Source organism: Tachyglossus aculeatus, chromosome X1 (genome assembly GCF_015852505.1).
Source record: "Tachyglossus aculeatus isolate mTacAcu1 chromosome X1, mTacAcu1.pri, whole genome shotgun sequence".
In the NCBI taxonomy this organism is placed as follows: Eukaryota; Metazoa; Chordata; class Mammalia; order Monotremata; family Tachyglossidae; genus Tachyglossus; species Tachyglossus aculeatus.
In genome coordinates this window covers 9352428-9376574 of record NC_052101.1, presented here as the reverse complement: position 1 = coordinate 9376574, position 24147 = coordinate 9352428, and the positions used below count along the sequence as shown (strand labels likewise).

Sequence of the window (24147 nt, the reverse complement as noted above, 5' to 3'; positions counted from 1 at the left end):
TCTCCAGTGCTTAGAACAGTGCTTTCCACACAGTAAGCGCTTAATAAATACCAAAATTATTATTATTATTATTACAAATGTACTCTGGGATACGCATGTACACATTTTTAATGGAAATACACTCATAGGATAACGTGCACACCAAAATGCACCCAAGCTTTAATCTGTTCTTTAAGTTTTCGGGATTCGACAAGGAAGGTGGTTGAGGACATCCACTCACCGGTCACTTTGGGAATTCCTTGCAAACGAGGAACCGGAAGAGCTACGATTATTCCTAGATTTGTCCCGACCAATAATAAGCCGTGGCAGACGAGTAGACTGGTCACAGACACACGTTGTTGCCCTAGAAATTTTTACAACAGAATGCATTATTTTCTGGGCAGAGAAGGAGAGCTTGAATGGCATCAAGAAGCAAGGGAAAACCCCAACAGTCATTCAGTCAGGCTAAAATATATATTCCAAACTCTCTAGTGTCATACCTACTTCTGCAGGTATGTTATTTTTATTATTATTATTGTTACTGCCTGAAGCCTTTTTTTACAGTGTTAATAATAATGACCGCATTTGTTAAGCGCTTACTATGTGTGAAGCACTGTTCTAAGTGCTGGGGGGATACAAGGTGTTCAGGTTGTCCCACGTGGGGCTCACAGTCTTAATCCCCATTTTACAGATGAGGTAACTGAGGCTCAGAGAAGTTAAGTGACTTGCCAAAGTCACATGGCTGACAAGTGGCAGTGCTCTTAAAGTGTTTCCTCTGCCCTCCCTGCTTTCATTTGCAGTTCAACAACAGTTGTTTAGTTATCTTGCTGTGTTGAGGTGCGCCTTCAATGACGGGACTGATTACATTCCAGAATTTCTCACTTTGTAATCTTTTCTTGCCGTTTAGTATTGAGTATGACCAATCAGTGATGCCAGGAACTGCTCAAGGAGCTCGATGTCTGTTCTGTCAAACTCTCCCAAGTGCTTAGCACAGTGCTCTGCACACAGTAAGCACTCAATAAATATGACTGAGTGGTGGCTTATGTGAGATCTCGGTCTCAGGCATAGAGAACATTGGACAACACTACATCTCTGTAGACCTTCAGTATGGCCTGGGGACCGAAAAGGAATCATCCAACCCCCAAAACTGAACAGAAAAGGCTCACATATTGGCCAGATTAAAGTATATTCTGCCCAACAAATAGATGATTTTGTTTTATCCCAGCAATCATGGAAGAGGTTCGAATAACACAAACTTTTTTTTCTATCAACATATACATCCAAATATAAATCTTCAATTCGGTTAATGTAGCAATATCGATACAGTTTTAAAACTGAGTATGCGATTTCTAATCCCTTTCTAAACAGTTGCAAGAGAATACACAGTTTTATTTCGCTCGTTCTCCCCTTTTAGCCTACAAGACCCTTGAAGAATTTTACGGAAATCAAGCTCTCTGTTAAAAATGAATACATTGAGCATGGAGATGAATCAATATCACCCTGTGCCTATAGTACAATCACTTGTAAGTTTAGAATTTTTATTATTTATCTCCTCAAATACAACAAAGCTTTACTCAAAACTGCATCTCAGCCACGGATAATATGGAATTTATCTCAAAATAGCTAAATGAAACAAATGAAATTAATAGGATTCCTCTCCACTGACAGTCATTGCTTGGGGATGTTGGTGGAAGGATATTTATTGAGCATTCACTTGGGGCTGTGCATTTTACTAAGTGTTTGGGAAAGTACAAAAAGAATGGAACTGGTTTCCTGCCCACAAGGAACTTCCAGTCTAATGGGAGAAACCGTTAAAGTTATTATTCAAAACTGCCAAGGAACTAATGATTTCAATTCTAAACATTTTTCCCCCATTTTGCACTCACTGAAAAAAATATGTAGTACTGCTCACTTTCATTAGCTATAGCTTTATTAGGAGTTTTTCTGTTTTCGTCGTTTAAATCCATCTTGCCACAGTTGCTATTTCACTATCCATTTTCCTGTCTTAAACCTTTCTTGTTCTTATGTTACAGGATTATGAAACAAACTGCCAGTTTCTTTTGAATGCTCGTTATCTTCACCAGCTAAAAATACCTATGTCTTTGGATTTTCCTTCAATGTTTCAATGGCTCTCCCAAAAGCCTTATATAAGTGGAAGCGTTTTTTTTCCCTTAAAAGAAATAACTGCTTGAACTAATTAGAACTGCCCTCCAGGATATAAAATCATCTGAAAGTCTTCTGAACAAAATGTTGGTGAACAACATCAGCCAATTTTATTTCCATGGCAATGAGAGCGAGAAGTAAATATCTTTCTAAATTGCACAGGAAGAATGTTTTTTGTTTCTCCACATAAAAAGGCCCTCAAAAGGCATTACTTAATAAGAACCCCGCGGAACTCTATAACTTTCATTAAAAGTGGAAATGAATACATCGTTCTAAATGTTCCACCTACAATGAATACATTTAACATGTGCAACATCAGAGTAACTCATTTGGACACGACAGTAATAGAACTGAAAGATCAATTTTCATGGCTTTTCCCCGCATTCATTCATTCAATCGCATTTATTGAGCGCTTACTATGTGCAGATCACCGTACTAAGCACTTGGGAAGTATAAGTCGGCAACTTATAGAGATGTTCCCTACCCAACAATGGGCTCACAGTCTAGAAGGGGGAGACAGACAACAAAACAAAACATGTGGACAGGTGTCAAAATCGTCAGAACAAATAGAATAATAGCTATATGCACATCATTACCAAAATAAATAGAATAGTAAATAGGTACAAGTAAAATAGAGTGATAAATCTGTACAAATATATACAAGTACTGTGGGGACGGGAAGGAAGTAGGGCGGGGGGATGGGGAGGAGGAGAGGAAAAGGGGGCTCAGTCTGGGAAGGCCTCCAGGAGGAGGTGAGCTCTCAGTAGGGCTTTGAAGGGAGGAAGAGAGCTAGCTTGGCGGAGGGGCAGAGGGAGGGCATTCCAGGCCTGGGGGATGACGTGGGCCGGGGGTCGATGGCGGGACAGGAGAGAATGAGGTACGGTGAAGAGATTAGCGGCGGAGGAGCGGAGGGTGCGGGCTGGGCTGGAGAAGGAGAGAAGGGAGGTGAGGGAGGAGGGGGCGAGGGGATGGACAGCTTTGAAGCCCAGGGTGAGGAGTTTTTACTTGATTCGTAGGTTGACAGGCTTCCACTTAGCATACTCCTGCAGAGTTTGATACGCGTCTTATCCCTCAATTAAGTCAAACAAACCTTTATTGAATTGATATCAAAAATGATAGCACCAAACATTCATACTAAAATGGTGATGGAGAAGTAACCCAAGAGGATCTACTTCATAATGGATTCGATTAGAGTCAAGACACTAACCAAACAAACAAAAATAACCTGACAATTACCTGACAACATATGATGAATAGGTGTGGATACATTAATATCCTGGAGATGTTTAAGCGTCTCTGTGTGAAAGAGACGGAGGGCAGATCCTGTTGTAAAAGCAATCCAGATCCCGACTCCCGCCACGGCCATGTGTGAGATCACCATCCCTTCTTCATGGTGGGCCTCCAGCCGCCTCTGGAAAAGAGGAAAGAGAAGGCAAAGAGAAGGTAAAAGGAATATCAATCAATTGTACTTCCTGTGTCCAGCGCACTGTACTAAGTGCTTGGGGAGAGTACAAAATGGGAACAAAAGTAAAACACTCATTTTCTCCACAACCTTCATTTTCTCCTCATTCATTTTCACTGCTAACTTTTATTTTTAGTACTTATTTCTTGAATGATGTATTAAAATGATTTTATTATAATACAAAATCTTTTCTTACACCTGAAAAACCATTCTACTAATTAAGGTTCGGAGCCATACTCTTTTCAGTAATAGTAATAGTACTTATTAAAGCGCTTAAGTACCTTCAGTTCTTAAAGTGATTGATTTCCTTAATACGTAAGACAGTTCTGTGTATCGTACTACCACAAGTCCAACTAATAATACTGATGGTATTTGTTAAGCGCTTACTATGTGCAAAGCACTGTTCTAAGCGCTGGGGAGGTTACAAGGTGATCGGGTTGCCCCATGGGGTCCGGGCTTTGGAGTCAGAGGTCATGGGTTCAAATCCCTGCTCTGCCACTTGTCAGCTGTGTGACTTTGGGCAAATCACTTAACTTCTCTGTGCCTCAGTTCCCTCACCTGTAAAATGGGGATTAAGACTGTGAGCCCCACGTGGGACATCCTGATCACCTTGTAACATCCCCAGCGCTTAGAACAGTGCTTTGCACATAGTAAGCGCTTAATAAATGCCATCATTATTATTACTATTATTATGGGTTCAAATCCCTGCTCTGCCACTTGTCAGCTGTGTGACTTTGGGCAAATCACTTATCTTCTCTGTGTCTCAGTTCCCTCACCTGTAAAATGGGGATTAAGACTGTGAGCCCCCCGTGGGACAACTTGATCATCTTGTAACCTCCCCAGTGCTTAGAACAGTGCTTTGCACATAGCAAGCGCTTAATAAATGCTATCATTATTATTATTATCTAGATATATTGTAATTGTAAACACATCATCGTAGACACAAGTATTCCTGAAATACTAATGGCGAGAACCTGAGAGAGGTAGTTGCCAAAATGAAAATAATAACTTCTGTCATGCTTCAGGGCTTGAGTAGGTTGGTATACAAGGAAGAAGGGATAGAGCACAGAGTGACAAAAAAGTTTTATTCCTGACCCCAATTATTGCTTATTAAGGATCTAAGAGGGAAGCAGCATGGCTCAGTGGAAAGAGCCCGGGCTTTGGAGTCAGAGGTCATGGGTTCAAATCCCGGCTCTACCAATTGTCAGCTGTGTGACCATGGGCAAGTCGCTTCACTTCTCTGGGCCTCAGTTCCCTCAACTGGAAAATGGGGATGAAGACTGTGAGCCCCCCTGTTGGACCACCTGATCACCCTGTAACCTCCCCAGCGCTTAGAACAGTGCTTTGCACATAGTAAGCACTTAATAAATGCCATTATTATTATTATAATTGTCAGCTGTGTGACTTTGGGCAAGTCACTTCACTTCTCTCAGTTACCTCATCTGTAAAATGGGGATTAAGACTGTGAGCATCACGTGGGACAACCTGATCACCTTGTAACCTCCCCAGTGCTTAGAACAGTGCTTTGCTCATAGTAAGTGCTTAATAAATGCCATCATTATTATTATTATTAAGAGGTTTCACACCAGATCTTGTACCAATTTCGGTTAGGGAAAAGAACAACTTTGAGGTTACAAGCCCCCCCTAAAAAATTATGCACGGTTGCTGTGGTGGTAGTAGTAGCAGCAGCATTAAAGCACACTCATTTGGTGCCCTGTACGAGGCTCTTGGAAAGTAGAGAATAACGATGTTATCATTCACAAAGCTTACACCTTAATGAGAGAGGTGAAGATAAGTACATTCGCCAACGCTGTCAAAATAAATATATGGAATGGACATGCGTGCTAAGAAGAGGGCTCAGAAATTAATCGGGGAAACCTTGTTGAAGGAGATGGGATTTTAGGATCTGAATGTGAGGAAAGCTGTGGGGCATCTGAGGTGGGGAGAGAGGGAGTTTCAAACCAGAGGAACACCGTGAGTGAGGAGATGGATGCAGGAGAGTTGACATATTTATTGATATTGACATTTATGTTAATGTCTGTCTCGTCCTCGAGACTGTAAGCTCAATGTGGGCAGGGAACATGTCTACCAACTCTGCTATATTCATTCATTCAATCATATTTATTGAGCGTTTACTGTGTTGAACTCTCCCAAGTGCTTAGTCCGATGCTATGTGCGCAGTAAGCACTCAAAAATATGATTGCTTGATTGATTGAAAGCAACGTAAAACTGGAAGGTTGGTTTGGGATGAATGAAGACATTGGGATGGGAGAGTGTGGCTAAACTGTACCTTCAAATATGCCCCCTGATTAGTAAAATCTTCCCTGAGCCCTCACCTTCCCTATTTGCCTCCCTTTTGCATCACTTCTATACTAGGATCAGTACTTCTTAAGCAGTTGGATAGGTGGTACCCCTAACCCCTCAGCACTTACGCCTACACCCTTATACTATCATTTCCCTTATATGTAATTTATTTAAATGTCTGTCTCCAACTCTAGTCTGTAAATTCCTTGTGGGCAGTGATTGTGTTTACCAACTCTAGTGCTCTCCCAAATGCTTAGTACAGTTAGCATTCAATTAATACCATTATTTATTAACTGGTAAATAAAATGACCAATTTTATGGTTAAGCGGCCAAATACAGTCCTTGTCCCACATGGGGCTCAGAGTCGAGTAGGAGGGATTGATTGATTGAATCTATCCAGCCTTCATGAAGCTACTACAGAAGATAATGAGCTGTCACAATATGTTGCCACGTTTTAGTGTCACTAAATTAGCTCATAACTCCTCTCTACACTGCTTCTTGGGAGCCAATCTTGTGCAACGATACCACAAAAATAAGTGAATTCCCCATCACCTTGCATATTTCCTTTTTTCCTCAGGAATTTGTGTTGCAGGACCAATATCAAATTCCTAAATGTCTACCTCTGCTCATGTCCATGATAGGCTCTCCTGAGCTACTGAGAAGGCTCCTATTTATAGGAGTGACTTGTGATGAGTAAAAAAATAAAAATCTGTGTTTAATGACTAAATTCTATGTGGAATATTGCAAATTGGAGTGATTCAGTGGCACTGAATAAGAGCTTGGGCTTTTGGCAAGATCCGCCCTTTCCTCTCCATCCAAACTGCTACCCTGCTCATTCAAGCTCTCATCCTATCCCGTCTGGACTACTGCACTAGCCTTCTCTCTGATCTCCCATCCTCGTGTCTCTCTCCACTTCAATCCATACTTCATGCTGCTGCCCGGATTATCTTTGTCCAGAAACGCTCTGGACATATTACTCCCCTCCTCAAAAACCTCCAATGGCTACCGATCAATCTGCGCATCAGGCAGAAACTCCTCACCCTGGGCTTCAAGGCTGTCCATCCATCCCCTCGCCCCCTCCTACCTCACCTCCCTTCTCTCCTTCTACTGCCCAGCCCGCACCCTCCGCTCCTCCACCACTGATCTCCTCACCGTACCTCGCTCTCGCCTGTCCCGCCATCGACCCCCGGCCCACGTCATCCCCCGGGCCTGGAATGCCCTCCCTCTGCCCATCCGCCAAGCCAGCTCTCTTCCTCCCTTCAAGGCCCTGCTGAGAGCTCACCTCCTCCAGGAGGCCTTCCCAGACTGAGCCCCTTCTTTCCTCTCCCCCTCGTCCCCCTCTCCATCCCCCCGTCTTACCTCCTTCCCTTCCCCACAGCACCTGTATATATGTATATATGGTTGTACATATTTATGACTCTATTTATTTATTTATTTTACTTGTACATTTCTATCCTACTTATTTTATTTTGTTGGTATGTTTGGTTCTGTTCTCTGTCTCCCCCTTTTAGACTGTGAGCCCACTGTTGGGTAGGGACTGTCTCTATGTGATGCCAATTTGTACTTCCCAAGCGCTTAGTACAGTGCTCTGCACATAGTAAGCGCTCAATAAATACGATTGATTGATTGATTGATTGATTGATTGGCAATAGAGCATCAGTGATTTAGAACCACCTGATGCACAATCCTGTGACCATGCCAACGGAAGCAGCAAGGCCCAGGGGACAGAGCCCATGTTCTGACCTAGGCCCTGGGTTCTAATCCTGACCCTGTCACTTGTCTGCTGTGCGACTTTGGGCAAGTCACTTCCCTTTTTTGTGCCTCAGTTCCCTCAACAGTAAAAAGGGGATTAAGACTGTGAGCCCATATTACATGGATTTTGTCCAACCCTGATAAGCTTGTATCTATTCCAGCACTTAGGTACAGTTCCTAGCACATAGTAAACGCTAAACAAATCCCATAATAGCCCAACTTAATGGCCCCAATAATCTTTCCTCTGGATTCCAAACAGCCCGATAGTATTTCAGAGAAGTGGTAAAGAGCTGGGGGATGGTGGAGGATGCTATCAGAGACAGTAGAAGAACACTGTGATAACTATGGAAGGACGGTGGAATGTGGCAGTAATGCCAACAGCTCGATAATTAACATGTTCCTGCTTTAAACAAATGCACTTCAGGATGGTGTTGGGTTGTATTTGAAAATGAAGACACTAGGAGAGAAGTTTGATGTTCCTCTTTCCACCACCTTAAGAGAAAAAGACTCCCGTTGACCATCTATAAACCACCTCTAGGTTATATCCCCCCCAGCTATCATTTCAGCACTTCTGCCTTTACAGGGATCACATCTAAGTTTGTCACCTTTATAATAATAATAAAAATAATAATGGCATTTATGAAGTGCTTACTATGTGCAAAGCACTGTTCTAAGAGCGAGGGAGGTTACAAGGTGATCAGGCTGTCCCACAGGGGGCTCACAGTCTTAATTCCCAATTTACAGATGAGGTAACTGAGGCACAGAGAAGTTAAGTGACTTGCTCAAAGTCACACAGCTGAAAATTGGAGGGGCCGGAATTTGAACCCATGACCTCTGACTCCCAAGCCTGTACTATTTCCACTGAGCCACGCTGTTCTCTGCTGGCTCTCAGTACAGTGCTCTGCAGTCTGTAAGCCCTTAACATATGCTATTATTACTATACAACCTCCTGTTGAACTTGTGTATACACTGATTTAAGCACTTCTTTCTTCGGTTTATTACTATGTGTCTGTGTCCCCTATTTGATTCCTGTGAGCAAGGACTGTCTCATAGGAGAAGAAGTGTGGCATAGCGGAAAGAGACCAGGCTTGGGAATGACAGGCCGAGGGTTCATTCATTCATTCATATTTATTGAGTGCTTACTGTGTGCAGAGCACTGCACTAAGCACTTGGGAAGTACAAGTCGGCAACATATAGAGACGATCCCTACCCAACAACGGGCTCGCAGTCTAGAAGAGGGAGACGGACGACAAAACAAAACATGTAGACAGGTGAGGGTTCTAATCCCGGCTCTGCCGCTTAACAGCTGTGTGACTTGGGGCAGGTCACTTAACTTCTGTGCCTCAGTTACCTCATCTGTAAAATGAGGATTAAGATTGTGAAACCCACCCACGTGGGACAACCTCATTACTTTGTATCTACCCCAGCACTTAGAACAGTGCATAGTTTTGCACATAGTAAGGACATAAATACCATCATCAGCATCGTTATTATTATTATACAACTATTGTATTGTGCCAAGAGCTTCTTATAATACTCACCATAGGCACTCAAATGGTACTGATAGGCCTTAATCCACCTCGGCTGGCAAGGACTGAAGCTTTCTCCCCACCCTCAACTTAATCAATCAATCAATCAATCATATTTATTGAGCGCTTACTGTGTGCACAGCACTGTACTAAGCACTTGGGAAGTACAAGTTGGCAACATATAGAGACAGTCCCTACCCGACAGTGGGCTCACAGTCTAAAAGGGGGAGACAGAGAACAAAACCAAACATGCTAACAAAATAAAATAAATAGAATAGATATGTACAAGTAAAATAAATAAAGTAATAAATACGTACAAACATATATACATATATACAGGTGCTGTGGGGAAGGGAAGGAGGTAAGATGGGTGGGATGGAGAGGGGGACGAGGGGGAGAGGAAGGAAGGGGCTCAGTCTGGGAAGGCCTCCTGGAGTAGATGAGCTCTCTGTAGGGTCTTGAACCCTTAACCCTTAGAGCAACTGAACAAATTTTCCTAAACCAGAAGGGCACAAAATTTGAATGCTACCCAGACTTTTTGAAACACGGCTGTCAAATGGAAATAGTTCGCATGCCTTCCACTCTATCCAGCCTATTTTCCTGTCTCGGACTCTTTTTCTACCTCACTTTCTCAGACTTGTTTTCCCATTCTACGGCCTCCCCGGAGCTCATAAACACATACCACCATCAGTCACTTCAACTGGGGGGCCTGACATGGTCACTATTGTTCTGACAATATATTGCAGAGTTGGAATCTTTCTTTTCAGAGTTTTCCCACTTGTACGGTGGAAATTCTGTCAAGACTTTAGGTCCAGCTGACTGTGCCAAGAAGACAATCACGGTTTCTCAAGCATACAAGATTCGCACAATGAATTCTGTTGTTCAGTACCAAAGAACAGAATCTCGTTCCTTCGTATAAAAAGCAAATTGCCAGTTTGGAAGCCGAAAGAGGCTAGAAAGGAAGTCTTTATTTTGACCCAATCATAATAATCTCACTTAAATGTCCAAGGTTTAAAATGTCTATATTTTAGCTCACTTAGAAATCATTTCAAAAAACCACAGGGTTGTTATTTAGGGATACATAGAGCCATTATAGTTGAAAAAAGGCCTTTGCTTGAAAAATTTACTATAGTTTTTGAACTCATTTGAGGTGGACTTTTTTAGAGAAGTCTATCACCAGTGTAGGATGTCAGTACCTCATCACTTCTGGAGGTGGCACAATCCAAGTGTGTCCAGAATAAAATTATTGCTCCTTGAACATCCTCGTGAGGATAATAATAATAATAATAATAATAATAATAATATTGGCATTTGTTAAGTGCTTACTATGTGCCAAGCACTGTTTTAAGTGCTGTTCTAAGTTACAAGGTAATCAGGTTGTCCCTCGTGGGGCTCACAGCCTTAATCCCCATTTAACAGATGAGGTAAATGAGACCCAGAGAAGTTAATAATAATAATAATGGTATTTGTTAAGCACTTACTATGTGCAAAGCACAGTTCTAAGTGCTGGTGAGGATACAAGGTGATCAGGTTGTCCCACGGGGTCTCACAGTCTTAACCCTCATTTTGCAGATGAGGTAACTGAGGCCCAGAGAAGTTAAGTGGCTTGCCCAAGGTCACATGGCTGACAAGTGGAGAAGCAAGATTAGAACCCATGACCTCTGACTCCCAAGCTCGGGCTCTTTCCACCAAACCACGCTGATTGCATCATTCAGGGAGTGACGGAGGTTGGGAGGGAATAGAGGAAGCACAGTCTTCTAGACTGTGAGCCCGTTGTGGGAAGGGACTATCTCTATCTGTTGCCAAATTGTGCTTTCCAAGTGCTTACTACAGTAATCTGCACACAGTAAGTGCTCAAATACGACTGAATGAAAGGAAGTGGCCTGTGATCTCAACTGTCTGGACTCCATGTCATAGCTTAAGGTACAGCTCATTATTTATTCTCATCAGCAGGACAAGGGGAGGAGGAAGAGGGAATTAAAGGCCAAATAGTGATACTTAAAATTTGTGGCAATGTGTGTTACCTGATTGAGGGAAAAAGGAGGAAAAATATCGTGAATGGCTGGAGAACGTGTGTATCAAAAATGTTTATTCAAGTTCATATGCATAACTGTACACACACACACACACACACACACACACACACAGCTTGCACCAAAGTGTCAGAATCTAGTTACGTATCTGTGCAGCTGCATCAACATAGACACATAGTTTACAAATAGATCTCACACTAACTATGCAAAACACTGTACAGTAACAGAAAATAGTTTACAAATAGTTTGATCTCACACTAACTATGCAAAACACTGTTCAGTTACAGAAAATTTCAAACCACAATCTGTGAAACGCATGATTTAAAAGCCAAAAACCTTGCTTAGTGCCACGGATGGTAAATCTTCCATCAGCTAGTTCAGTTTTGTTAGTGAATTTAGTTAGTGACTAAGAAGAATCAAGGGACCCAAAAATCTCACTATAATCAACTTTTGGGCTTGAAATAGCTGTGTGGAGTGATGTAAATAGCTATTACCTTTAGTGATCTTCCCAAGGAAATATCTTAATGAAGGAGAAAGATAATTATAATGGTGAGCATATATTTAAGAGGTCAGCAAGGGATGATAAAAATAACTCATTGAAGAGACAATGCTAACTATGGTTTTTATTCCCTACTCTGAAATTTTGGAGTCTAATGTTAAAAGCTGTTTTCAGGACTATCCAGAAAAATTCCAAAAGTAGTCTTATGGTACATGTGCAGTACAGGTTTTCCTTGCCATTTTGGGGAGTTAGGTTCTTGGAAATTCCAAAGGTTGGAAAACCAAGAGAGAAAAGAATAAAGAGATTTGAGGCAGAGGGTTAATTCCACCCCTTGAAAAGTTCGAAAAGGTTTACGATTGTCAAAAAAAAAGGGTAAACTCACCCTGAACTAAACCTAGAAAATAAGAAAATGAAAAATATAGAGAGGCAAAAATGGGAAAATGTAATTTTTCAATAATTCATATTTGCCAGGGTTTACTGCGAATGCATATAGCTACATACGTAGCCTCTAAATTAGCATGTGATCACATTCCCCCTCTACAATGTAAGCTCATTATGGGCAGGGAATGTATCGTTTATATTCTTATATTGTACTCTCCCAAACGCTTAGTATAGTGCTCCGCACAGATTAAGCACTCAATAAATTCAACTGACTGACTGACTGACTGACTGGTATAGCCAAAAATAAATCAGGTTACAAGTCAAAAGGTTTATATCTTCAAGAAGGTTTCACGGGAATTGGTATATGTGGGAAGGCAGTAAATACATTTGCTAAAAGCAAACTTTTACCCTAGTGAGGCAGCATGGCCTAGTGGTAAAATCGTGGGCCTGGAAATTAATTAAGTCATTCAATCGTATCTATTGAGCGCTTACTGTGTGCAGAGCACTGTCCTAAGCATTTGGAAAGGACAATTCAGCAACAAAGAGGGATAATCCCTGCCCACAATGGGCTCACAGTCTAGAAGGGGGGAGACAGACATCAAAACAAGTAAACAGGCATCAGCAGCATCAATATAAATAGAATTATAGCTATACATATACACATCAAAACAAGTAAATAGACATTAATTATAAATCAGAGGACCTGGGTTCTAATCCCATGTCTGCCACTTCTCTGCTCTGTGACCTTGGGCAAATCACTTAACTTCTCTGTTCCTCAATTCCCTCACTGGCAAAATGGGGTTTGGAACCTATTCTCTCTCCTACTTAGACTGTGAGCCCCACAGGGGACCTGATTTTCTTTAATCTACCCCAACCCTGAGTAAAGTATTTGGCACCTAGTAAATGACTAATAAACACCACAATTACTATTACTGTGATGTGTTAAGCAGGAGGAGAGAAGAAGAGAGGAGTAAAATGAATAAGTAATATGTAAAATGGGTGTGTTATCTATGGTAATCAAAGAGGCTAGCAAAAACATTGGGTGCTTGAATATTTTAAATCCAATTGCAAGGATGGTTATATCGTTTTATTGCCTTCAGGTAACGTAGCTATATTTCATAACCCAATATAAAACAGAAATGTTTTACCTCAATAGAATGGGTCTCAATACTGATTATAAAAACTTGTCCACCAGAAGCTGCCCAAATGGTATCTTCCATCTTTAGTAGACTTCTAACTGGAAGAACCCCTAATTTTACCACTTTTTGAGGCTCAGAATTCCAGGAACCATCTTAAAAAGATGAAAAGAAATATTTTAAACATATTGAGAAACATTTTTCACATTCAATTAAATCTTACCTTCAATGAGATAAACTATCCAGGTCTACACTGTAAATTCCAATAGTTGAAATGGTTTCAAAAGAAAGACCAAAATGTTTCCTACATACACCAAGCAGTATGTTATTACATTGCATTTTCTAAATATATACACACACACACATATATATATGCCAATCATATATATATAGGATTGAGTTTAATGATGATGCTACTGGCAGTACCATTTTATCAGTGTGAATGAGGTTAATAAGGCTACCAATATTAGGTTCCCTACGTGTGCCTGGAAAGACTGCCCCATGTTCTTCATTCAACCTTATTTATTGAGTGCTTATTGTGTGCACAGCATTGTACTAAGTGCTTGGGAGAGTATAACAAGCAATAAACAGTCACATTCCCTGCCCACAACAAGCTTACAATCTAGAGAATTTTATTTTATTTTTTTACCATAGTGCCTGGTAGTGCTTTCTTTTTTTATCTTGTGGCAACCCAATCTGTCCAAAGTCTTTACTATAAGACTCCATTTCCAATTACACAGCAAGCTGACCCAGTTTCTTTGGCTGTTTACCAAGTGTCCTCTGTGGCAAATAGTTTAGGTTTTCTTTCTTCATGCCTCAAGCATCTTTTCTAGAATTACCCCATTGCATCTCACTATAGAAGAGCAGTTTGGGTATCTTGGCATCCACTCTCCACACATCCTCCACTCACTGAAGATGTCATAAGAGAAGCACTGCTTTAAATGCTGGTGGTTTAACTGTGTTGCAGGGCTTCAACTGTGTAATCCTACCTTGCCACTTAAATTGGGACAAAGGTGTTGTTGGAACTGCTCTAAGAACTGATGTAACATTTGTGGTAAATCCAGGCCTCATAGCTATAAAGAAGATGGGCTCTTCAGTTGCCCTGTATCAATTCAATTTTGTCTGAGTCTTCATGCTATGTAGGTGCCGTATTCTGTCTTCAAGCTCCTGAAAGGAGTCACTGAGTTTGGAAGAATGGAAGGACGGTGCCAATTCTGGAAATACGGAGAAGAACCAGCTTTATTTAGCAAATGACAGAATATGGAGGGAGGGTTGAAAGAGAGGGAGGAGTCAAGGATAATACCAAGGCTGTGGGACTTGGATAGGTGGTGCTGTCAACTGCGATGGGAAAGCGAGGCGGAAGAGAAGTTCTAGTAAGGAAAATGAGGAGATCAGGTTCCAGAAGTATGACTGTGCCTTCGAAACAAGTCTCTGAAGAGTGGCACAGCAGAAAAATCCAGAATGATATTATTTTATTGGTTTCTATCATTATTAACCAAGTTAGACGCTGTTTGAGTCAAGGAAATTTTGAAAATTAGCCTTGGGAACTAATTCTATTGTACTCCCCCGGGTCCCGAGTATGGTGCTCTGCCCTAGGAGGTGCTCAATAAATGTTCCAGTCACCTGGAGTTTCCAACACGGACTTCAAATGTTTTCAAAAGGAGGACGAAGATGTAAATGAAAATGACTCAATATTTTGTTACCATAATTTTGCCAGAAGAAAGCCCTGGGGACTTAAATGGAGAGCAATTTCCATAGAATATGTTAAATGACAAACACAATCTTAATGAACAGCCTAGATTTCAAAATCTTTTCCCCACAATAAAAATATCTATGAGTTGTGTACTTCCTTGTGTGATCCATTCCTGCTGAGTAAAACTGAACTGTTACAATAATCACCAAAGAGAAAAGATGGATCTTTTTATTAGGATTCTGGCAAACAGGACTCTAAGCTATTGTGGGCAGGGAACTTGCCAGCCAACTCTGTTGCACTGAACTCTCCCAAGTGCTTAGTACAGTGTTCTTTCTGACCATACTAAGCGCTCGATTAATACTACTGATTATGATCTTTTAAAAATATGTTCTGAACATTAACATTTGTACAGGAGTAATACTTGGCTTTCTTTCTTAGCAGTACTGATGTAATAATGCTGCCTAAAGGAACTCAACATTATTATTATACAAGGAAAATTTAACCAAGCCTAGACAGCCAAGACAATACAGGAATAATACCCTTTCCAACAACAAAAATTTCATCGTTAATCACACACTCCTTACTAGAGAGTCTAGACATACAAAAAGTCATATATTAGCCAATAGCATTTAATAACCAGAATGATCAAATGCAGTCATCAGAAATTATCCTGCTAATACGTAGTTTTACACAGAATTATCTGTTCCATAGATTTAGTCTCTAAATCCTGCCAGGACCCAAACTAAAAATGCCCCAAACTGAAATCCTTATCTTCCCAATTAAACCCTGTCCTTCCCTGTCTTACACAATACTGTAGACAATACCACCCTCCCTGTCTTACCCAATACTGTAACCCTAACTCTACCTCACAATCAATCATATTTATTGAGTGCTTACTGTGTGCAGTGCACTAACAGCTTGGGAAAGTACAATGTAACAATATAAAGGACACATTCCCTGCCCACAATGAGTTTACAGTCTCACACAACCTTGGTATTGTCTTCAACTCTCCTCTCTCAATACTCCTGCCTATTCAATCTGTCACCAAATCCCATCCGTTATCGTTGCAGACAGGGAATGTGTCTATCAACTCTGTTATATTGTGTGCTCGCAGCACACGGTATACAGTACAATTGATCGATTGGTTCTACTTTCATAACATTGCTAAAATCCACCTGTCTTCTCTATCCGAACTGCTACCACATTAATCTAAGCACTTATCCTACCCCTTCCTTAACAACTGCATCAGCCTCCTCACTGACCTCCCTACGTCCTGTCTCTCCTCATTCCAGTCCATATTTCAGACTTTGGACTTCATATTTCAGACTTCAGTTCTTTTAGACTGTGAACCCACTGTTGGGTAGGGACTGTCTCTATATGCTGCCAACTTGTACTTCCCAAGTGCTTAGTACAGTGCTCTGCACACAGTAAGTGCTCAATAAATACGATTGATGATGATATTTCACTCTGCTGCCCGGATCGTTTTTCTAAAAATGTTCAGTCCATATCTCCCCAATTCCTCAAGAACCTCCAATGACTGCCCATCCACCTCCACATCAAAAAGAAACTCCTTACCACCAGCTTTAAATCACTCGATCAGCTTGCCCATCTTCCCTCACCTCACTGATCTACCACAGCCCAACCCGCACAGGTTGCTCCTCTAGCATCGTCACTGTGTCCCAACCTCATCGCTCTCACTGCCAATCCCTTTCCCCCACCTAGCCTGAAACTCCTGCCTACTCCATATATACCAGATCACCACTCTCCTCACCATCAAAGCATTATTAAGGTCACATGTCCTCCAAGAGGCCTTCCCCAATTAAGCCTCCTTTTCTCTGCCCCTTCTCTTTCTGCATCATCTATGCACATGGATCTGTGATGTTTGGGCATCTCCTTCTCCTCCTCCTCATTGTCCCCCTGAGAAGCAGTGCTTCTCCTATGACATCCTGATGCTTTTTTCTGTCATCTCCTTTCTCTGTCAGTCCCCCAGAAGATACAGACCCCTCCTTGCCTATCCTCGCACTGATGAATTCTACCAGCAAAACATCAAATACAATTCAGCTCTGAGTCATGATGCATGGGGCTTGCCAATCTGGGGGGGTACAGAACCTTCTTCTATGAAGACCAAGTGTTACCCCAGAGCACTGAGAACTGATTAACAGCCATCTGCAGGTCTTCATATGTATGTGTGTTCGTGTGTGTGTGTATACACACTTGCATAGCACAGTCATCAGTGAGTAAGAGCTCCTGTGTGAGTCAAGCATTTTTAAAGATGCTCTAGGCCTACTGAGTTGAATTTCCCAGAGGAAAAGAATCACATCTGACAGGAGATTCGAGCTTCCAGACAACAGGTTTCATCCATGCTTGACCACGGGTAATAACAATGATGGTATTTGTTAAGCGCTTACTATGTGCCAAGCACTGTTCTAAGCACTGGTAGTTACAAGGTTATCATGTTGTCCCGTGTGGGGCTCGCAGTCTTAATCCCCATTTTACAGATGCACTGTAACTGAGGCACCAAGCAGTTAAATGACTTGGCCCAAGTCACACAGCTGACAAGTGGCGGAGCGGCGACGCAGTTTGGCTCAGCGCGGGCTTTGGAGTAGGTGGTCGTGGGTTCAAATCCCGGCTCTGCCGATTGTCAGCTGTGTGACTTTGGGCAAGTCACTTCACTTCTCTGTGTCTCAGTTCCCTCATTTGAAAAACAGGGATTAAGACTGTGAACCCCCCGTAGGACAACCTGATCACCTTGTAACCGCCCCAGGGCTTAGAACAGTGCTTGGCACATAGTAGACGCTTAATAAATGTCATCATTAATAAATGTCATCATTAACAAGTATCATAGTTACTATTATTACTTATTATTATTAGGTAGATTATATATATATATAGAGAGAGATATGTCTACATTCATATCTAGAGAGAGGGAGAGAGAGGGTAGTTATATATGCCTCTCTCTTGCTAAAAATGCACACAAACACAGACACACACACCCTTCCCACCATACACACCCCTTTGTCCCTCAGCTAGCTAGGATGGATGCAGTCTAGAGCTCTGAAGCAGAATCTCTCAGCAGCAGGTGCCGTTTTATCCTTGACAACTTTATTCAAAAATGTTGAGTGTGGCACTAATTTTCACTGTAAAATCATTGGAGTTCTTGCAACTTATACAGTAGGGTATTAGCTGAAATCCTAGGAACCAAGTATCATGAGAGAGCTCATATAAATGGTGAATTGAGGAAATCAAGAGAATGTTAGGAAAAAAGACTTCCTAGTGGCTTATAATAATAATAATTATACTACTAATAATAATGGTATTTGTTAAGCGCTATGTGCCAAGCACTGTTCTAAGCACTGGGGTAGATACAAGGTCATCAGGTTGTCTCACGTGGGGCTTACAGTCTTAATCCTCATTTTACAGATGAGGGAACTGAGGCCCAGAGAAGTTAAGTGGCTTGCCCAAGGCCACACAGCAAACAAGTGGTGGAGCCAGGACAAGAACTCACATCCTCTGATTCACAAGCCCATGCTCTTTGCAGTAAGCCATGCTGCTTCTCTATATATTCAGTTAACTCAACTTAGTGAGGCCAATTCATGGCACAGCAGGGACACAAAACAAACAAACTAAACGGGTGAAAGAATAAATTCAGAAAAGCTGACATACATAGTTCTCGGATTATATTAAAGTAATTACCTTCTGCTTTTGTGTAGATGGCAACATTCCCATTAACGAGACCGGCATACAAATAGTGGGATGAGCAACTCAGACTCATGACAGTTGATTTTTCAGGTGTGAAAAAGTGTTGCAGTCTCACCTTCTTTGAGCCTTGACAACTCTTGTAAATGGAAATGCTAAAAAAACATGAAAGCAAAAATGAGGTGATTTGTTCCAGCCTTGAAGGAAACCGTTTGAATGGTTTGGGCCCTCAAAGAAAGTACAGCCATATACTGGGGCATTCGTTTTAAACTCATTTTCACTTAGAGGGCTCTCATCAACAAATCATCTACGCCTGTCTTCCACGATCGACAGTGATCTATGAAAACAACAAGAATTTGTTTGATTTCTATCCTTCATCTTAGAAAAAGCATTATGGTGCTATAGGAGGGTATAGGTGTGGGAGATGGTTCCATTTTAAAGGGAAAATGTGGCGTATAAAGAGGTACATCCATCACACTATTCTTCAGTACAACCTTTGAAAACCCTGGCAGAGACAAGATACTGAGATAATTAATGGAAGACTCAACTGACAAGATATTCAGGAATCACATCTCCTGAAGAAGGCCTTCCCTGATTATTTAGGGAAGCAGCATGACCTAATAATAATAATGATGGCATTTATTAAGCGCTTACTATGTGCAAAGCACTGTTCTAAGCGCTGGGGGATGGGCCTGGGAGCCTGAAAGATCTGGGTTCTAATCCCAGCTTTGCCACATGTCTGCTGTGTCACTTCACTTCCCCGTGTCTCGGTTATCTCATCTGTAAAATGGGGATTAACAATGTGAGCCCCGTGTGGGCAGAGAAGCAGCGTGGCTCAGTGGAAAGAGCACAGGCTTTGGAGTCGGAGGTCATGGGTTCTAATCCCGGCTCCGCCAATTGTCAGCTGTGTGACTTTGGGCAAGTCACTTACCTTCTCTGGGCCTCAGTTACCTCATCTGGAAAATAGGGATTAAGACTGTGAGCTCCCCGTGGGACAACTCGATCACCTTGTAACCTCCCCAGTGCTTAGAACAGTGCATTGCAAATAGTAAGTGCTTAATAAATGCCATCATTTTATTATTATTACTTGTATCCACCCCAGCGCTTAGAATAGTGCCTAGGAAATAGTAAGCGCTTATCACAGTTATTATAATTATGATTATTCATCTTCCCACCCTACGTGCTCCCATCCTATTGCCACTTTGGCTTATACACATCACTCAATTAAGCAATGGCGACTCACCCCTAACCTCCACAGAATTTATGCACCTATCTTTATACTCGATTACCTCTCCCTATCTGTAATTTATTTTAGCATCTGTCCCTCCCCTACAGTGTATGCTCCTCAAGGGCGAGATCTTGTCTACTAATTTTACTTGGCTCTGCCAGGGGCTCAAACACAGAGAGCGCTCAGAAAGGTCTATTGATCAATTATTGTTTGATCGTAGAGATGGACCACTATTCTGACTCAGCCCGGTATTTCTTATTCACAGAGAATTAGTTCTTATCACTTGATTTTCCTGAAAGAGCACTCCAAGAAAAATTCCCCAAACCTCTATCACTCTCCCCCAAATTTTGCCCATAGTCATCATGCCTTTAATCGTACAAAACTTTTAGCATCTCATTCGCCAGTATTTTATTTTACGGCCTTTTATTTTAAAAAGTAACAGTGAAAATAAGATATTTATGCCACAAGTCTGGTTCTCTTTGCCATTTAATAAAGCTGGGCCTCTTGTAAACAAATTACGCTTCTGCTTTGCGTTTGCCGGAATCATTTTGGAATTTCTGTTGGTGCCTTAAGCCAGAAAGAGGCTTAAAGTTTTCCAAGGGAATATCAGATGCCTTATGTACACTAAATTTGTACTGACTTTAAATTATTAAAGTGAATTGTTACCTTTGAGTCCCCCATCCTGGTTTCACATTAAAAACAAAAGCAAAGAAACTTCACGATCACTTACAGGCAACAATAATTAAACTGAACATTTACCTTCCTTCTTCGGTTCCCAGGCAGATAGCAGGCACAGCAGAAGCTTTCACAACTTCAGTTTCTGAGTCAGGAACTGCATTTACAACTCTCCGTTTCTCATCCTCTGGGATGTAAACCATGCAGAGAATACGCGATTCCACATTGAAGCACTCAATAATTTTGGGGCTGGAATTGTGAAATGAAACGATCGCAATCTGGCCCATTTGGTTAGTACAACTGCCAATCTGAAGTTCAAAGAGAAGATGGAGAAGTGGTCATTCTGCCTCCGTTGGATCGTACTTGACGTGAAAACACATGACATTTAAACATGGTTCTTTTCATTTGGCATCTTGAAATTAGCTACTGTATAGGAACAATAATATTTCAAAATATGAAATGTCTGTCATAATTTGGAAAGCAGTGTGGCCCAGTGGAAAGATCACACGCCTGGGAGTCAAAGGACCTGGATTTCTAACCCCGGCACTGCTACTTGTCTGCTGTGTGATCTTGGGCAAGTCACTTAACTTCTCTGTGCCTCAGTTCCCTCATCTGCAAAATGGGGATTCAATACTTGTTCTTCCTCCTACTTAGACTGTGAGCTCCATGTAGCACTTGATTACCTCACCCCAGCACTTCATCCCGGATTTGCCATGTGGTAAATGCTTAACAATTATCAACATTATTATATTATAAAATTATCATTATATTATAAAATGTGATAATTGGAGATGAAATGTGGTTTATTGGGAGCGCTAACAAGGGCAGTACTTCTCTCCCTTCAGAGATTCAAAGGTTATCAACACCCGGGCAAATCACAAATACGAACATCTATTCTCTGTCGATAAGCACAAATGTTTCTGAGTCATCCACATATACGACTTGCAAATCTGCTGTATCAAAACATGAAGCGACTTTCCTTTTACAGCAAACCAAAGAGTGTAACAGGAGTGAAATCTTTAAGCGCTTACTTATGTCTGTAACTTCTTCATTTCTTTAGATTAGTGTCCACCTCTCCCTCTAGACTGTAAGCTAACTGTCAGAGAATGGGTCTATTTATGGTTATATTGTAGTATTAGTATAGTGCTTTGCACCCGCTAAGTGTTTAACAAATGCAACCGAATGAATAAGCGCTATAGTATGAGGAGACTAACTCTGTAGAGCTTCTGAGTAGATTTCAGAGTTAATGTAAGTACTCATTTTTAATTAATAGCCAATTAATTATTTTGAATATTCAACAATATTTCAAATGTTATGAGAATCACTTTTTAATAGGTGTAAATTCATTTCTTTCCAAAGGTTTTCCAGATTATATGTAGACTTAATTTCTTATTTTTTGAGATAATTCATCTCAGGCTAGGCTGAAGCCACCTCATTTGATGGAAACAATCCTGAATAACAAGTGATTTCCCAAATGTTGCTGAAGTACTCATCTTTATTCTAAGGTATTCTGTGGAAAATCTCAGTGGAAAAGATAACATTTTCAAAAACATGTTTCTTTTAAAAAAATACAATCCAAAACTATGAAAATCATACATTTTTCTTCTCTTAAAATGGCAAATAACCTGCATAGGCTAGATAAATCTGTGACCTCCTCAACTAGAAGTTACTGTGACACATCTCAGAATCATTTAGACCCTAGGTATTGTTCATCTCCAGAAATGATATAGAAAATGAATTTTGGCTTTTTCTTTTTTAAGCTAACTTACCCAGAGGAAGCCATGCTCCATGGAAAATGGCTCAGGCTCATTTTCATTACCAACGTATGGTTCAGGATTATAAGCAGCACATTCAATCTTAAAAAGGAGCAATGAATAAAAATACATTTTCAAAAAATGCAGTTAAGAGGCACTTCTTCCCGATAAAGAGCAGCTATAAAGTGCAATGTATACTTTTTCATCACACAAAACCGATGGCATTTGTCTGGCGCTTACTATATGCCAAATCCTGTAATAAATGCTGGGATCAATACAGGATAATCAGGGAGTCAATCCTGTCCCACATGGGGCTCGGCATCTAAAAGGAATCTCTGTTTACTGGCTACAATTAGATTAAGGTGGCATTTCGGCCTACTGATGGGTGAAAATGGAAACCACAACATTTCTTTAAAATAAATACATTCTCTAAAATATTGAAATGCAATAAACGAGCCTTAAGAAGTGCCCTCAACATCATCAATGGTGAAAAATACAAATATCGGTCAGCACTTTTATTTTGTTTTGTGTTTTCCCTGGTGCTTTTTCTTCTTGCTTAAATAGTAAGCATTGCAACCATACGGATGGTTACTTTTCCAGTCATTAGATGCTAGAGAAATATTACCCCTACCAAATAAGTGAATCCTATTCTGGAAGAAGCTTGTCAGTATTTTTCATGTCTCCCAGTACAGAGGCTGATCTTTGTTCATGTAAGCAGGTGTAACCTAACCTCTTGACATTCACAAGTATCAACTGCTTGCTGTGTGACCTTGGGCAAGTCACTTATCTTTTCTATGCCTCAGTTTCCTTTACTGTAAAATGGGGATACCTGCTTTCCCTCCTATTTAGACTGTGAGCTCCCTGCAGGACAGGGACTTGAACCTTTCCCCACTGCTTAGAACGGGGTTGGACATGAAGTAAGTGCTTAACAAATGCCATAAAAAAGTGTCTCACCCTTCCTTGGGTCTGATTGAGCAGTGGAGGAAGTGGAAAGTGAGGGATTAGAAAAGTGCAAAGGACCGATAAGGAAACAAGACATCTCAAGGGACTTGTCTGAACTATTTCCACAAGCATATGGAAAGGATTTATCACTGAAGCTTGCCCTCAACCTATGGGGAAATAATAATGGTGGCATTTATTAAGTGCTTACTTAGTGCAAGGCACTGTTCTAAGCACTGGGGAAGCTACAAGGTGATCAGGTTGTCCCACGGGGAGCTCACAGTCAATCCCCATTTTATAGATGAGGTAACTGAGGCACAGAGAAGTTAAGTGACTTGCCCAAAGTCACAGAGCTGACAATTAGCAGAGCCGGGATTTGAACCCATGACCACTGACTCCAAAGCCCGTGCTCTTTCCACTGAGCCATGGAACTGAGGCATGGAAAAGTGAAGTGACTTGCTGAAGGTCACACAGCAGACAAGCGACAGAGCTGGGATTAGATCCCAGGACCTCCGACTTCTAGGTTTGTGTTCTTTCCAGCAGGCCATTATTACTACAATTATTAAGTGCTATTGAGTCATTTCCGATTCATAATGACTCCATGGATACACTTTGTCCAGAACGCCCCATCCTCTGCCATCATTCGCAATCTTTCTAATGGTTCTTCCGTTACCGTTGCTATGGTCTCTATCCAGCTAGCTGTTGATCTGCCTCTTCCATGTTTCCCCTGGACTTTTCCTAGAATTAGTGTCTTCTCCAGAGAATTAGTCCTCTGCTTCGCAAATGTAGGATCACAATGTAGCTTTGGAAAGAGTAGCACAGTGAACTGGCACATCACAACAGACATTCAGGGAGGGGCCCCAAGATCTCTGTAGGAGTCTTTAAAGAGCTCATAAAAACCATTTGACACCACTGGAAGAGCTG

The 24147-nt window shown here is 41.3% G+C and overlaps 1 protein-coding gene across 7 annotated transcripts in view; it reads right to left on the bottom strand.

The window, feature by feature from the left end:
* The window catches only part of ARHGEF10 (Rho guanine nucleotide exchange factor 10), a 131095-nt gene that overhangs the window by 5484 nt on the left and 101464 nt on the right, over positions 1-24147 (bottom strand). For all 7 annotated transcript variants that reach the window (XM_038772937.1, XM_038772938.1, XM_038772939.1 and 4 more), the window contains 6 exons: positions 22300-22386; positions 20615-20838; positions 18625-18782; positions 13251-13393; positions 3379-3553; positions 221-343 (listed from right to left, as the gene is read on the bottom strand). In XM_038772937.1, the coding sequence (XP_038628865.1) occupies positions 221-343; positions 3379-3553; positions 13251-13393; positions 18625-18782; positions 20615-20838; positions 22300-22386 (910 nt within the window). The remainder of the gene's footprint in view (positions 1-220; positions 344-3378; positions 3554-13250; positions 13394-18624; positions 18783-20614; positions 20839-22299; positions 22387-24147) is intronic.